General features: G+C 41.1%; 1 protein-coding gene across 21 annotated transcripts in view; it reads right to left on the bottom strand.

Moving 5' to 3' along the window:
- The window catches only part of PARD3 (par-3 family cell polarity regulator), a 573907-nt gene that overhangs the window by 174537 nt on the left and 382141 nt on the right, over positions 1-17229 (bottom strand). For 19 of the 21 annotated variants that reach the window (XM_018057053.1, XM_018057068.1, XM_018057069.1 and 16 more), the window contains one exon: positions 9771-10002. In XM_018057053.1, the coding sequence (XP_017912542.1) occupies positions 9771-10002 (232 nt within the window). Of the gene's footprint in view, positions 1-4765; positions 4883-9770; positions 10003-17229 lie in introns of those variants that run through there. The other 2 variants (XM_018057066.1, XM_018057067.1) reach the window with 1 other exon arrangement.

Genomic DNA, 17229 nt, shown 5'->3' with positions numbered 1-17229 from the left:
CGTAGGGCTGTCTGTAAGCTAACCTGGTGGGAGTGGGCCCCAGAAGGGGAAAAGCTAGCCACCAGGTCATTCTCTCTGGGTAAAACCCAGAGAGCTGGTTGAACAGCTTGTGAAGAGTAAAGCCAAGCTTCTGACGTCTTTTAAGAACAAGATCTTACACCATCTCCTGGAGCCTGACACTTGAGGCTTAGGCAATCTTAACACTTACTCCTTGTTTGAATCTATGACCCCCTCAACCAGACAATCCCCAGCCAGAAACTTCAGGTCTACCCAACGAGAGGAACCTAACTTGGAAATCCTACCATCTTTGGTTTTTTGCAAGTTTGATGTTAACAGAAAATTCTTAAATCATTTATGGCTACTCAGAGCAAAGAAAATGGTCAGTTCCAGAGCAAACAAAAGAGCCTGATGTAGCTCCTTGAGCATGAAAAGGCTTGCTCCCTGGGGACCATCTTCTGAGTCACAGGCCAACTCGGGAAGTGACTTCAGCTCCCAAAGGCAGGAACAAGCACAGCCCTGCCCTGGCACAGCCACTGCTCATCACCTGCAAAACCACTCCAGGCAGAAATTCTTCACGGGCCCTGTCACCACTTATTCTAGCAATTTCATGGACTTATTTATCTGTTCACACAGCAAGCACATTATCTTAGTCTGGGTTTTGCCAGAAGCAGATCCTGAGTCAGGGTTCGGGGCTGTGGTCTAACGGAAGCTGAAGAATTCGGGTCAGGAAGTGGCGATGGGATAGAAGGAAGGAAAGGCAGTTGGGCAGGATGGTTCCCAAGCCTGGAAGCAGGGAGCTTGATGCACAGACAAACTCTGGGAGCTGGAGGAGGGAAGGCCTCTCTACCCCGGGCTCCCCTGGGCAGATGAGCGCAGATTCTGATGTCAGGAGGTCCGAGTGGGGCCTGGGGTGCTGCGTTTCTGCTAGGCTCCCAGGTCCTGCTGTGCACGTTCACGGCTAGGGGCACAGACTCCACACCTCAGCCTTCTAACCCTAAGGCTATTCTTGGGTCCTTGGGCTTTCTTGGGTCACTGGTTGAGGCTGCCTTGAGCAGGCATTGTTGCAGGTGCTACCGACAGTTCTGCACAGCAGAGCTGGGGCATCCGGGCAAGCCAGCATCTGGTACGTTCAGCTTTTACTCTGAGAGACTTGGAAGGCTGCTGGGGTTTGAGAGGAGGTATATGCCATGACTGCTAGCTGCAAGGTTCAGACTGCAGCAGAGAAGCAAGGGCAGGAGTAGGGAGTGTAGCTGGGAGACTATTGCCCAGATCCAGGAAGGGACGAGGATGCTGCAAAGTACGAGGATTACAGAGATGTGCTGAAAACAGATCAAACAGACCTTTGCTTTCGTACATTATAGATTAAATGTGGAGTGTAAGGGGAAAAGGAATCGGAGTACTCCAAGCTTCCAGACCTAAGCAACTGAAAGAACCGAGCTGCCATTACACAAGAAAGGAAGATGGGCAGGAACAGTCCGGAGAAACACCTGAGCTGCGTGGGGAACACACATTAGGTTTCAGATGTCTGCTCGGCATCCAAGCAATTGCGTGAAGAAGAGGTCAAAAGAAGCTGCGCGAGCGAGGGATGTGAAGCTGGGAACCGTCTGCCTGCAGCCTGTCTTCAAGTTCTAAGGCTCTGTTTCCTAAGAATGCAAACATTCTGTGTTATAGAAAAGAGACACAGAAGGAGACCGAGGCTTGAGCTTTGGGAACCACGATATCTGGAGGATGGGGAAGGACCAGAACTGGCAAAGGCGAAGGCAATGGGGTGAGCAGGGAGGAAGGAGGCCGCAGGAGCGTGATCTCAGAGAAGAGCAAGAACTGACGTGCCGAATGCTCCTGCAGACCGAGGAGCGGGTGCAAATGCAGCAGGAAGGTGCGGCAGGAAAGGCCGCTGGCGGCCAGATGAGAACAGGCCTTATGGAGCCACGGGGTGCCAGGGCCTCACTCAAGGGGGATTTAAGAGAAAACAGGAAAATGCAGGCAGCAGACAGAAACTGATCCCACGGTTTGCTGTACTGGGTAAAAGAGAAAAGGAGGCACTAGCTGGAAGGGGAGGTGGGGTAAGACAGATTTTCTCTAAGGTGGAGGAGAAGACAGAGTGGATGCTCCAGGAGGGAAGGGCCAGAACCAGGGTGAAGGAGAGAAGCAAGCATTGCTGGAGCAACGTCCCGACAGAAGCAAGCTTAAAGCATGGGTCCTAGAAAAAAGTAAGTAGAAAGTTTAACAGGAAATCATAGGTTATCTCAATATGATAGGAAACCTAACCAAATTTTACTCTTTAGATTCTAAATAGAGTATTATTAAACATAGGTCAGAAAAAGAAATTCCAACATTCAATTATGTAAGAGGTCACTTCCCCAATGACTCCTTTAAAAGACAGTTGTAAAGGATCAAACAGTTTCTTTTGTATAATACATTGTGGCTTGACAAAAATCCATTTAAGAATAACATGTACTTGATCCAGTACATTTAATGTAAGAGAGTCATAGAGTCTCTCTGATGGTAACAAATAAAAACATTCAGAAAGAGTATTTCCGGTCTTTGCGATGGTAAATGTCATTAGCCAAGTTTGTCTTCTAGAGCATTTTTCCGATAGTGTGTGGTATTTATTTGCCCCATGTTAGTAAGGAGTGAATAGTCACTGGCTTTCAATTTTCACATCAATCGCAGAAAAAAAGATTCTATTTTCTACACAGTCTGGTATTGAAATTGACTTAGCATCTCAGAACTGTCAAAAATTTCTTTTACGAAAGGTTTGCTTTACAGAGACTATAAAGCAGGTGTCATCCTTGACACTTGCATTCTGTATTCAGGCCGCTGTTCTCTGGAAAAGCAGCGTTAAAGAATGTCAAAAAGGTCTCAGCGAGGCCCAGCCGTCATGCTCGGCACCCCTCGGCTCCCTCTGCAGTCAGCTTCCGTGCTGGAGATGTCAGAGGCTCTGCGCTTCAGCTTCTAACGAGGACAAGAAGGATGCTATCAGCTGCCCAAGAACTCATCTTTGCTAACAGGTCAGTCTGTCACTTACTTTCCTCTGTTAAAAACGGGAACCTCTGTTTCCATTCAAATTAGAAGAAGTATATATTAAGTATGGGATTAAGGAATTCAGAACTTACTCCAAAGAAACCTCCCAACAGGTGTACTTACATAAAGGACCTGTTCTCTGCGCAGATGACAAACCGAAAAACAAATAAAAGTATGCAAATTCGCTCTCTTCCAGTTCTTTCTTTCCCCATGACAAACTACTGCTCCTGTGTTTCATTAGGTGGGCCTAATTTTCTCCACATTTATTTTAACTGTGTCCCCTAAATCACCAGCAGGCTGCAAGGGACGTCATTCAATTTTTACCAATGAGAAACCGCTAACCTTAATCCACAGGGCAACTGGGCCTGAAGCAAAAATCCACAAGTCCAGGTATTTCTGACAGGAGCAAATGGACATTGTTGCGTGTGCCTCCATCCTGCAGCAAAGAGGGATTCCTCAGCTCAGGAGGGGGCGAGGGGATGAGGGGAGGGCTGCAAACTGCTACCAGGTCAGACAGAGGTGACTTCTTCTCACAGAAGAAGACCACTTAGGACACGGCTTTCCTCTTCATCATCCCACTTCTCTTTGAGTGTGATGCAGTTCTACACATCTCGGAAACAGAGCTAACTCAGCAGTCTTTCTGAAAATCCAAGGGGCTATGGAAGAATGCTCTGCCCTAAAGCAGGGATCCCCAGCCTCCAGGATCTAATGCCTGATGATCTGATACGGAGCTCATGTAATAATGATAGAAATAAAGTGCACAATAATTGTAATGCGCTTGAATCATCCCGAAACCATCCCCACCCCACCCGTACTCCGTGGAAAAATTGTCTTCCATGAAACCGGTTCTTGGTGCAAAAAGGTTGGGGATTGCTGCTCTAAAGGAAGGATAGTCTGAGATGCGCTTGCAAGAGCTTTCACACCTGTGAGACAACACCTGGGCCGGCAGCTCTGTCCAGAGAAGTTTTTATAAAGGAACACGTGCCCTCATCCTTGGGGCCCCTGCAAACCTCGGTGTCACTATTTGCCAATATCGCTCTACTTTTCCACACTGGAAGAACGTCCTGGTTCAGCCATCCCTGACCAAAGATATTTATTTGTTCAGAAGCTCCCCCACCCCCAATTTTTTTGTTTTTTGGTCTAAACTATATAATCCATCAAGGGATGAACCTTTGCCAAAAACTGCCTTTCAAACTGGCCCGTTTGTCCATCACTGGACAGGTGACTATCCCAACCTGCACACCTCATCACCCACAGACTGTTCCTGCCTGCATGTGTCCCCAGCCATCACATCACTCAATGAAACCAGACCAGTGTATCACCTCCTCCCAAAGCACCCATCTCACAATCTATGGGTATAGTTGGGTGAGCTCTGAGTACACCAGCAGCAAGAACGATGGTTTTCCACTATGAAAAGGGGCCGAGAAAAGAGGGGATAAAAACACTTCTCTGCCAAGCAGTAAACCCCCGAGCTTGACATCAAGAACAAAAAGTTCCAGGGGACTTCCCTGGTAGGTGCAGTGGCTAAGACTGAGCTCCCAATGCCGGGCACCCGGGTTCAAACTCTGATTGGGGAACTAGATCCCACATACCTCAGCTAAGACCCGGTTCAGCCAAATAAATAAACAATAAAAATAAAAAAAAAATAATAAAAAGTTCCAAAGCAATTAATACAAACATTATGAAACCATCAAAACTGCTGATGTCGTAAACAAAATTTGTCAACAGCCACTAAGAATTCATTAAAAGTAAATTTATTGTTTTTAAAAAAAAAAACAAAACTGTGCAATATGTGCTTCTCAAGACATTTGGACTCTGGCTTGTTGCTCATCTCTTCTCAGGCTTCAGTTTGGCCAGGCTAAACGAGAAACACGGTACAGACACACGGTTAGTGAGCACAGGTAAGGCAGACAACCACAACGCGTGTTTGCTATTCTCTCATAAGCCTACAACGTTTGATCCAGACTACAACATCGAGTTTTAAGATCTGATCGTGTGCAACATGTTCTGAGGACAATTATATACTGAAAAGGGAACGACAGCCATATATCTGATTTCAACCAAACAAGGTTTCAAATGAAATTATCCTTTACCTCATACAAAACAGGATAAAACCATGCTGGAGGGACTAAGGGAATCATTGTCAATGTAATTGGAGGATTCAGTTTTAATGGTGACAAAGCACCATGGCTTTTGCTTTCACGGTCTAGGGGGCGATGGACCCTCAGCCGTCATGTGTCAAAGCACCCTTATAAGGCGTGAGTGGGGTCACGTCCAGGAAGCTTCAATTTCAGACGGCAGACAATCCTATGACATTGAGAATGATTCTAATTTTTCAGGCAAAGTAGCATCAAATTACACTTATTCCAGGGTGAAAAGGAGGGAAATACATCTTATTATCTGAATATACTGTCCCAAATAAGGGAGTTTATTTTCTTTTTGATTATTTCATTCTGGAGATAGAAACTCACCAAAAACACATTGCTTAATGATGCTGTTGCTTTCTTTGAAAAGTAGACACATTCAAAACATTAAACAACAGATCACTCTCCTTCTAAAGGATAGACTTAGTTCCCTCTTTGGTGGCAATTTCAGACAATTGCAGAATTCTAGGAAACATTTTATGGTATTATATTTGAATAGCCAAGCATTTGAGAACCAGAATATACAAAGGTATCTGTTATATCAGAGGGCAGACAATTCCATGATATTCAAAAAAGAATGAAGGCTCTAAATCAGACCCTCCTTCTGCCCTGCACTTTCACAAAGAATGATGACATCAACAAAGTCACGTTTATCTGTTTCATAGAGAAACGTGGGTTTCTCAGATCCAAAGCCATTTTAATTAAGGCTGTGGGAGTGCCTTTGGGGTAAGCAGAGATGTCATACAAGGAGAAATTCGTACAAACAAGGAACACTTTACATTCGTCACTTGATTCCTTATAGATTTGAATTTGTGATTTAACACTTGCATTAAGGCAGCTTTTGCATTTCATATACTCCATAATTTATAAGCAGACATATAAATATGACTCCCAATATTCTTTCCTAGAGCTGTTTATCAATAATTAAACCATTTTTATGACTACTACTCAATACTCAAAGTAGAAAACTATGTCATCTGTATAGACCAACGAATAAAAATACCTATTCAAGGTGCCATAGATTCCTGCAGTACAGTTTTAAATATATATATATATACTACCACGTGTAAAACAGATAGCTAGTGGGAAGCTGCAGTATCACACAGGGAGCTCAGCTCCGTGCTCTGTGATGACTGAGAGGGGTAGAATGGCAGGGAGGTTCGAGAGGGAGGGGATATATGTATACAGAGAACTGATTCAGGTGAACAGCAGAAACACAGCACTGTAAAGGAATCATACTCCAATAATAATTTTTTTTTTTAAATATGGTATATCTATTTGGCCCTCATCAAATGTAACCAAAACCCATAGACAACTTACAGGGGAAGGAAGAGAGTGTGTGTGTGTGTGTTTTGGGAGCAGGGGAGAGGGACGGTGGGGAGCAGAGCCTGCGAGCCTAATTTGAAGGAAAGCATATCATTCCCTCAAGAGACTAAAAAGAAAAAGTTCACGTGCCTAAAAAGCCAGACATGTAACATCTAATACTCCTTACCCTTACTCTTTGCTTTTTGTTAACCAAAAACAGAAACAAATCGTAACATCCCCCACCACACACACACCCCACATCTCCTTACAAAGTGTTCTAAGAAATTAAATGCACATACACTTCTTGATTAAGGTATTTTAAAGCAACAGCACTGAGAGAATCTCATCCTGTTTTCCTCAATAGAACAAAAAAGAAGGAAGAGATTCATTTTAAATCTTACTATCTTCCCTTCTGTTGTTACCAAAAAAAAAGGAAACATAAAAAAGAATCAACCCAAAAGTCTATTTAGTCTCAAATAATTAGATTCAGTAGGTACGGAGGCAGTATAAAAAATGTTTTGAAAAACCTAACAGTGTTTTCAGAGTCTTCTCAAATACTAAGGACATATCATAATGGTATGAAGGAGTGCCAATAGACAACCAAAGAAAAGGTTTATTTTATTCTAATAAAGGGTCCTCAACTCATTTTCAAGGAGGAGTATTCGGCAAGCTTCAATCATTTCCCTAAAGGAAACCAGAGGGAAGAGGGCCACATTCTAGGGAACGAGACAAGATACTGCAACCTGTTAGGATATATCTGCATTGTCCATGTGGTGGTGTGTGGCTCTCCTCGGAGGAAAAAAAAAAAAAAAAAACTGTTTTGTGGAATTCATACACTTCCTGGGGTAAAAGTACTCCCGACACAGCTAGTTTGAAGCTACCTGCATGTAGCATCAGCGCTCTGCCGATACAGTGGGCATAAATCACCTCAAAAGCAGAGATCACAGTATATAATAAAAGGACGAGGGAGTGATGAGTTTTGAGCAGTCATCTTTGTCACAGAAGTTATCTAATTTTTAATAATGGCTGGGTTTAACAGTCAGTGGCAAATTTTCCAAAAATTGAACAACTCTCACAAGTCAGCATGAGCTTACTCCAGCAGATCTGTCCCAGAAAAGTGTGAATGTCTATGTGTTTCTCAGTAGCCATTCCTAAGCATTGGGAAGCTATGAACTTAGTTTTTAGGAAAAAAGACTTCAGCCCCTGCATTTAAACAAAAAAATGTGATTTTCAAGAACACTCAGGCCTTTGAAGTTACAAATCAGCCGTCATCGTCACAGAGCTGGCTTCCACTACGGGTTAGAGGTATAACCTAGAGCATTTGATCTCGTGTGTGTGTTCCCAGTCGCTAAGCTGTGTGCAACTCTTTGCAACCCTGTGGACTGTAGCCCACCAGGCTCCTCTGTGCGTGGGATTTCCCAGGCAAGAATACTGGAGTGGGTTACCATTTCCTCCTCCAGGGGATCTTCCCGACCCGGGGATTGAACCCGTCTCCTGCATTGGCAGGCAGATTCTTTACCACTGAGCCACCAAGGAAGCCCATGTTTTATGGAACTTTTAGCTCAGAAAAGATTGTGTAGGGTTGCATTCAGGGTCCCTTTGAAAGAAAATAAATTTGCCAAGTGCCCCCACACTCACCATTCCTCTGGCCCCAAAAAGAAAACTCTACCATAAAGCCTCTCTTATTCTGGAGTTGCAAGTAACAGAAAAAAATAATGTCCAGTTAAAATAATGTATAGATTTCTAAAATAATTTATAAACAAACTAGAATTTTGCTTATTTCGTATTCCACGAGGAGAGCAGAGCACTGACTCCATCAAATAATGGTTGGCTGATGAAGGAAACCTCAAGCCTTCAGGAAGACTTCACTCAAGAGGGGGTTGTAGATGCAGGACTGGTCTCCAGGCTAGATGTGTACATTTTAGGGGAGGTTTCCTCTTATTTCATAGTTTCTGATTCAAAGAAGACAGGGGTGCAAATTCCCTCAATGTTAATTGATGGGCAACAGCCTAATTTCTGTGTGTTATATAGATGCCTGATTATGAGCTGAGAAGCCTTCTGCCTAACACCAAAACAGAAATAAAGTGGAAGTTAGAGCAATTCCATCCGTCAGTATACCTGGGACGTGAAAATATAATGATGAAAGATGATCTGACTTAAAATGCATTCAGGAGGAATGGTATATCAATAAGATATAAACTCCTGTATAAAAGGATGCTAATTCTAATGTTTTGAAGCACTGAATATAGAAATATGATTGTATTTAATTTAAAGCTGATACTGCTCATGGGCCAAGCTCTATGCTATCTATGCCTATAGTTTACTTCCTCCATGCACTTGACTTAGCTCTGGCTGAGTCCATCCACAGGACACATCTGGTGTGTGTGTAGCCTGCAGGTTGGGCTTGAGTCCTCAACTTCATGGTCTTGACTTATCTATAACTCCCTGAGTTATTGAGGTCAACCTCCGGACCATAAATCAGGAAATTCTATGAAAATAAAAACTCTTGTTCACATTTTGCAATTAAAAAAAGCTAAAAGGAAGGGATTCATAATGCAGGATAACGACTTTTTGAAGAGTTAAGTGGTGATACCATCTGTTTTCAATTTTAAACCATCATCTTGATATGTTTAGGGTTTTAATTTATGGAACAATCAAGCAATCTTTATATTTGACATTAAATACCTGAATATTATAAATCACCTCCAATGAACATTTATGGGAGAGTTTCAGAGCAACTTCTGAACAACTTGTCACTTTTATTGTGTAGCCATGATTTGTAAAAAAAATGATATGCTAAGTAATCCTAGAGTATAATTTAGGGGCACAAAAACAACTGTCAGGAAACAGCCAGAGACTGCATTTAATGAAATCTTTACCGACTGAAGCAATAAGTATTAAATTAATCAACACAGCTTAATTGAAGCTCTATTTGTAACATTTTTTTTAGACTTGTTATTAATGAGCCTTTATGCACTACCACTAACTTGAGCTCCATGTTCAGTGTCAACAATGAACCATTGTTCACACACACAAAAGAATAAACAGGGGCTATGAGGGCCCTTTGTCTCTGTCCCTCCTTCCTCTCAACAGTTATTTACATGGTTGGCAAGATAGCATCTTTCAGACACTTAAAAAGGGTCTGAAATAGCTCCAGCGAAATCCTTAAGAAAGTAAAAACACAGCAGTGAAACCTGGGAGTTAGAGAGGACTCTCAGCTGACCTCAAAGTCCTCACATCTGGCGCTAGCCTGGCACTCACAGTGGGGACGGGCCATTCCTGCCCGGTAGCACCTACCTGAACATGTCTCCCAAGCCCCTCAGCTTCCCCTTCTTGGCTTTCATCTTCTCCTTCTCCTTGTCTCTGTCTTTCTTCTTTTCTTTGCCTATTTTCTCTTTCCTCCGATCGGGCTTCTCGCCTCTGTCTTGGTTTCCATTCATCTGTCTCTCCAGAGAGTGGGAAGGCTGGTCGCTGGCTGTGGATACAGATTCCCTTCCTGATCTCGAACTTTCTTCCGTGTCTTCTTCCACTTAAAAGGAAACAAACACACACAAAAAGATAAGGAACATGGGGAACCAAAGGGATAAAAATAAGGAGGTTGAAGTCATGTGAGGGTTTCTTTCCCATATTCCCAATGAGGCTTGCAAACGTTGTTTATCCTGTGTAGAATTAGAATGGAACATGAGATGTGGATGACTACCATACATGTGTGTACTCCTGCGTGAAGATGATGGGCCAACGGTAAGAGAGTAATAGTCACAGTAACAGTAATAGCAATGGTACTAGTATAGCATTAGTAATAGCAACAGTATATTATTAGTAATAGTATAGTATCAGTATAGTGATAGTAATCTCAGTCCCAGACCAGTGGATTCCCTCATGTTGATACAGAGCCTGTACTGCTGTGGGGATAAGCAAGCCCTCATCACAAAGCTGACCCCAAAGATCCTCAGTATCATATTTGCAAAATGAAAATAAGCAGCCTCTCACCAACAGCTTCCTTTCCTCTTATTGTAAGGGGGATGAAGCTCCACCTCAGCCCCTCATGAATTTGTTCAGTTGCACTACTCACTAGTAAGCACACCAATGTCAACACAGGACTTCTTTCCTCAGCCTCCCAAATATGTCAGTTTGTGACAATATAGAGAAGACTGGGTGTTCACAGCCTCTCTAACTTTTTCCTTATATTGTCATTACATTGTTATTGTGAGGCCAGCATTACAAGCCAATGTTACTATATGTTCTAATCTGAAATAATGTTGCATTTTGGTTGACACAATGGCAGGTGAACAGAGGTGGATGGAGCCATGAAGGCATAAATCCACAGCCTCACAGTCCTTTGAACTCTGCAGATAAAAGCTATACTTTAGCGATAACAATATTCCATCCTTTGAAGCAACACTTAGTCAGCATATGGTCCAATGGTATACCCCCAACTTTTTGCATTTGAAAGAATGACAAGTCTCCACCTCCAAAAGAACTTCAGGAATTTCTATTTTAGGATGCAATAGATGCACACGTGCACAGCCATCCTCATAAATCCTTTTCCAGATTAGTTGCCTAAGGTTTTTCCAAATATAGTAAGAATTATTGGAGCTCCAGGGTACCTCTTGAAATCTGAGGTCATTTCTGGCCCCCTGCATCAACAAAAAAAGTAGGAATCAGTGCTTTTGAGCTTCTTTTAACACAGCACCATATAAGACTCTCACAAAGAACCAACCTCTAGATCAAGTTAATATGACTTCAAGAGAAATTCAGTCTTGCCCCTCCACCAGAACTCGAGTTAGCAATACACAAAATTACGAGTATAATAAGACCAGTCTCAGTATCATCTTATTTACAAGACAGAAGCAATCACAGCCTTGGAAAACAAACTCAGGATTACAAAAGGGGAAGAGGGGGGGAAGAGATAAATTAGAAGTTTGTAAAATATACATGCTATTATACATAAAATATATAACCAACAAGGACCCACTATATAGCAAAGGGAACTCTTTCCAATATTCTATAATAAACTATCTGGGAAAAAAATCTGAAAAAGTATGGATATATGTATATACATCATTGATACATCATTGAATCACTTTGCTGTACACTGGAAACTAACACAACGTTGCAAATAAACTATGTTCTATTGTGAAATAAAAATCAAATTAAAAAAAAGTACATCTTAGTATCTTAGTGTCCTATTAAACTCTCACAGATCTTAGAAGATACTAATAAATGATAGTACCACCTTAACCAAGTTTTTAAAAATTTTTAATGCTAATTATTAAGTTAATAACCAAAGAAAGTGTAGAATTCGTTTTCACATTTGATTAAAAACATGAGGCAACCTATTTTCCATCCCACACCAGGCTACAGCCAAAGAGTAAAAATACCACTGTGTCTAAATCCAAAAAGTACTTTGGAAGTCACTTAGACCAACATCTTCCATTTCTTGCTAAGGAAACAGAGGTTTGGGGCCAGCATACCGCCAGTGTGGGGCTCTCTGAACTATATTCTGGCACAGTTGTACCTCAGCCAGACCTTCACATGTTTCTTTGATCAACTCTGTTTATGATTGCTCAGTTCCATGCTTCATACAGCATGGATTCAGGTCATCTATCATCCAGTCACTCCACTCTCTGCCCAGAAGATCATTCTAGCAGCCAGCACCATATCTCAAGAAACCCACTTCCAGTCTTGTGTGGTCGTCCAGCGCTGTGACTAGTAGTTGCTACTGATGAAATCACTCCCGTAGTTCGAACGGATGTGCACAGGGACTCAAGGACAGGCTTTCAACAAAAGAGATGAGCAGAAAGGCTGGCTTCCCTCTGCACTGGGGTAACTAACTGGGAGCCACTCTCCTTCTCCAAGGGACAAGCATGCATTTTCAAAAGATGATCATTTTAGTCTCTGTCAATTCATATGGAAATAGGAATTGAGAGGGTTTATTAGAGAAAGCCAGTTCCAACTTTCAGATGGACATTGCTAGAGAAAATCCATAGCCTTACAAATAAATGCTGAGCTAAGGCTGTGATTGTTGTACACACAGAGCAGGGAAAGAATAGTGGTCCTGGCCCAGGGAGGTCTCACTGTGTAGCCTTTTCCAATGGGTGCTCCCCGGGAGAATGTGAAATATCGCTTAAGCAGGGTTGCAGCCTCTTGTCTGAAAACATCCTTGAATTTGGCTGTGCTCTATCTGGTTACAAACCACTGCTTCCACACTTTGGGGGAAATGAGTGTGGCCTTGATTTGGAGGCAATGGACCAAATCATGATAAGACAGTTCTCAAAAGCATTCAGGAGCTACAAAACCTATATATATACTCAAGTTAGATAAAGGGATGCTAGTCAATATTCTACAAGTCCTGCAGGCAAAACTCATTTTACCTACCCATCCAAAGCGCTTTGCACAAACTTTTATTATTGTACTTCTCATATTATACAATCACAGGGATTCCCAGGTGGCTCAGACGGTAAAGCATCTGCCCGCAATGCGGAAGACCCGGGTTCAATCCCTGGGTCGGGAAGATCCCCTGGAGAAGGAAATGGCAACCCACTCCAATACTCTTGCCTAGAAAATTCCATGGATGGAGGAGCCTGGTGGGCTACAGTCCATGGGGTGGCAAAGAGTCGGACACGACTGAGCGACTTCACTAAGCTTCTAAAATGAGGACCACCGGTCGGACAGAAGCTGCCTGTGAACGACTGTTTAACAGGAAGGTTAGTGGTGAACTTGACTCATGACTTTATCCCAACCAGACACACTTTTACCCAGTCTCCACATATCACCATCCTCTGACTTCAGGACGATGCCTATGTTCCTCCATTAAGCCGGACAACACCAGCCGCACCCCAGTGCCAGCAGCCACAGGGAGGCCCTTGCTCCTGGTTATCTCATCACTTTCTGGTAGGGTTTTATACTATTACTGCTAATGCCCTACATACCGTCTAATGGACTGTATGACCCTCCACAATGTCTGAAACTATAAACAAAAAAATGAGCTCAATAAACATGAATGACTTCGTCTTCCACAGCGACCATTATCATAAATCATGAATGGAAGATCAGGAGCGATTCTGCTAGTTTTCTGCCCGATAGTTTTGGCAGAAGCACACGAGGCATCTGTCTGCTCTTGGCTCTGACACAGGAAAAAGGCAGCGCCTCCATAACTAACTATATGCCGAAGTCACATTTGTTGCCAATTCCCTTCATACTCCCAATAATTTCCTGGTGTATGTAATACAACTCATCTTCAAAAGTGGGTGAAGCAGAGAAAATTAGTACTAAATCATTTATTAACACCAGGTTTTGTAACCTCATTTTGTAAAATCAAAACTCCTAACTCAGTTTCCTGCTCAAACGATTGTTTTACAATCGTACTTGTGCATTTGAGAATTCTTTATGCTTGTTCTGAACATTCCGATTTAGATAACACACTATCACAGAAATTCTTCTGGGGGTGTACGGATGTAACTAATCCCTTCAAATGCCAACTAATTAAAAATATTTAGCAATATGTGGCTTCCTATGTATAAACATAAGATGCTCTTTTAGAGTATTACATTATATATGCTTCAAACACTAAAATTATTTGATAGAGAAAAATAAGAATCTCACTTTACCCCATTTCTAGGCAGAATTACTTTGGTTTTTAAAAGCTTATGTAAATTGGTTACACCTGCTTAATTTTTTTTAATGTATATATTCAAGGTCATTAATAGACTAATCAAATTATTTTCAGTTTTAAAACCAATCTTTGTATAATTAATACCAGCTTTATAATAAGGTCAATAAAATACTTTACTCCCTTGAGAAAACACAAAAGATACTCAGATAAACAATTTTCAAGGAAGAAAAGCACTGGTGATGTATAATGCGCAAATGACTTGATCTATTGTGTTCATACAGTAAATTACAATGAAAGAACTAATCATAAACCTACATTTAGGTAATTTACTATTTCAAATGCTATATAAATTTACATTTTTTCCTCTTTAATTTTACCCTTTACATGTTGTTTGCTTTCTTTTTGCAGATAGTCTGCCTAAAGAAAGATGATTAACTCCTTCCAAACAAATAGAAATTTCTATTTTTGACTAACATTTCTGCCTGTTTCAACCCACTCTGTGCACTACACTATCAGTTGCTTTCCCATGCGATTATCTGTAAAGACAGATATTCTGAAGTTTCTCTTTTTAAAGAAGGTATAACATGAAGCTGCTTATTTCTCTTCCAGGCAGCACATTCTGCAATTAAGACATACCTAATTACCATATTTTCAACAGATGCAAATACAGCGCAATTAAACTTCTACTCCCTGTGACAAATTCAGCTACTCGGTTCTGCAAGTTATCCTATTAGCACTGGGCCATGAAGTTTGGAAAAGATTAAGCCCTTAGACAGTAGCAGTCATTGGGAAAATGACCTTAGGTGTCCACTGAACCTCAAAGTTCTGTAACTCCTGCCATAAACAAACACTTTGTTCAGTCTGGTCATCACACACAATTCACTGTCAAGAGCTGACTCTAAGCCACACAGTCATTCACCACTTTTTTCCATTGAGAAGCAATATAATTTGGGGGACTGTAATGATCTCTGTTGCCTGCTTATCCCAAATCTGTTTCTCCCTTTCTCCTTTCTAATGGAACTCTGATTGTGCTCAGGAATGCGATCCAGCTTCGAGGGATGAATCCATTACTAGGCTTACACTGGCTTATGGGTCCCTGCCCCAGTCCACTCTTATTAGTACGGAAGTGGCCCCGACACTCTGAAAGGATATATCTTGTGCTTGGGGAGATGACTCTCTCCCTTCACTTGGATGGGATCAAGAAAGCACTCGGATCTTGAGCCCTGCAGTTACCTTCTGGATAAGCTGACTTGTGGATGGTGTGGCAGAAGGATCAGAAAGATTGCAGTGCTTTGATAATACCATTATGCTGTGGAATCAGTAACCCCCGAAGCTGCCCAACTATAGAACCAGGTAGGACAGTGTATTCCCTCAAGGTTTGAACTGGTCTGAAGTGATTTTTCTACTAAATGCAGCTGAAAGCATCTTAATAGGTACATTACATAAATCAAACTTCAGAGCAGCTGTGGAATATCAACTCTACTATTTATCACAAGTATAATATTTAGCAGTTAATATCACTCTAGGCAGCTTTGACAATTTTACTAAAATTAAGTGATTTGCTCAGACTTGTTACTAGTGTGAAATGAGTTGGTACAAACATTCAGAGAAATAAAAAACAGAGAAATACAAAATTAAAGTGATAACATTACTTCTTACTGATCAGTGAACAAGTACTCTCCTTTGAGGGCATAGCTCAAAAGAGTGTTATTAAATATTTGTTGAATAGATTGAACAAATAGCCCATCATATGAAAAACATCCTTTATCGCTCCCTGTTTAGAAAGAGCTACTCTAGTAATAGCAATATTGAATAAAGAAACACATACTCTTGAGTAATTTACAATTTACTTTGCAAGACAAAGGATTAAAGGTAGTAATTGGACACAAGAGTACGCAGTCTTCAGAATCTACCTGCTTAAAATTTAAAATGAATGAGTTAAAAGGAGGCATTAATAACTGGAAAATTTCACTAGATTTAGCAAATCCACTGACCACTACCAATTTCTACTGACTAATGTTAGTTAAAATACCGTGTAATAAAAATAAATGAGGACTGAACTCCCAGGTACTGCAAAGTCCAGTATAGTATTTAAGAAGTTTTTATTATTAATAAATATATGTTATTTTTGTTTCTTATTTTAGTGGAATATTGACTTTGGAAAAGGAATAAAAGATGTAGGAAATGAACAGCTAGTGACACAGATGGTGTCGAATAATAGGATCTGCTTTTCTGGACCCTGACTTTTAACATCAGAATGATGAGCTCTTGGCAATGGAAAAACTTAGCTTTTTCAGAACACTTGAAAAACACACACACACACAAAGCTGGCAAGAAACATGAAGAATTAAACAGCTTTTACACTAAAATGTGGGGTGAGAATAATAACTGATATTATGAAGAACAGAGAGTATGACTGAAAGGAGAAAAAGGCATGAAGGAAGTGGTTGACATTTATCAGCGGTCTTAGAGAAGGGGCTTCTGTGACTGGAGGAATATTCAAATAGTTGATTCCTAAAACCCAGTATTCTAAAATTAGATTTATTTCATTAAAAAAATGAAATTACATTGGGGTAAGGAGAGTAGAGAGAACAAAAACAATAAAATCACACTTCCAAAGAGATTAAGACTTATTACCAAAAACCATTCTTCATTTCTACTTTATGTTCTAAAGTTTCCTTTAATGCCTCCCTTCAAACAGAATGTTGCTGAAGATCTTGGTAGAATGTCACCTCCTCTATCTCTCCCATGTAGCAGAACAAATGCAAGGACCCCCCAGTTTCTGAACCTTTGAAAATTTGCTTTCAGTGTATAATTAAATTTCACATTCAAATAATGATCTATAATGGGCGCTGTTTCCTGTCCACAGAGAACAACGTATAAAGAAGCTGAAGGCTTTCCTTTCAACAGACCCAATGGACTGACTACATAATGAAAATAGTGGCACTTATAAACCCCACTGTTGGAATTGCCACTAAGAATTTTATTTTTATCATGGATTCAACTGGTCAAATGTATATTTTAACATATACAAAAAATTTATGGTGTCAAGGAAAGAGAGTCCAGGTCACTGCTCTGACTCTTTTAAGTGGGAAAACAAGAGCAAAAATAAAGAACAACATAAGAATGTGCAAATGTGAT

Source organism: Capra hircus, chromosome 13 (assembly GCF_001704415.2).
Source record: "Capra hircus breed San Clemente chromosome 13, ASM170441v1, whole genome shotgun sequence".
Classification (NCBI taxonomy): Eukaryota; Metazoa; Chordata; class Mammalia; order Artiodactyla; family Bovidae; genus Capra; species Capra hircus.
The sequence above is the reverse complement of the archived record's forward strand: the minus strand, read 5'-3'. Positions and strand labels throughout refer to the sequence as shown.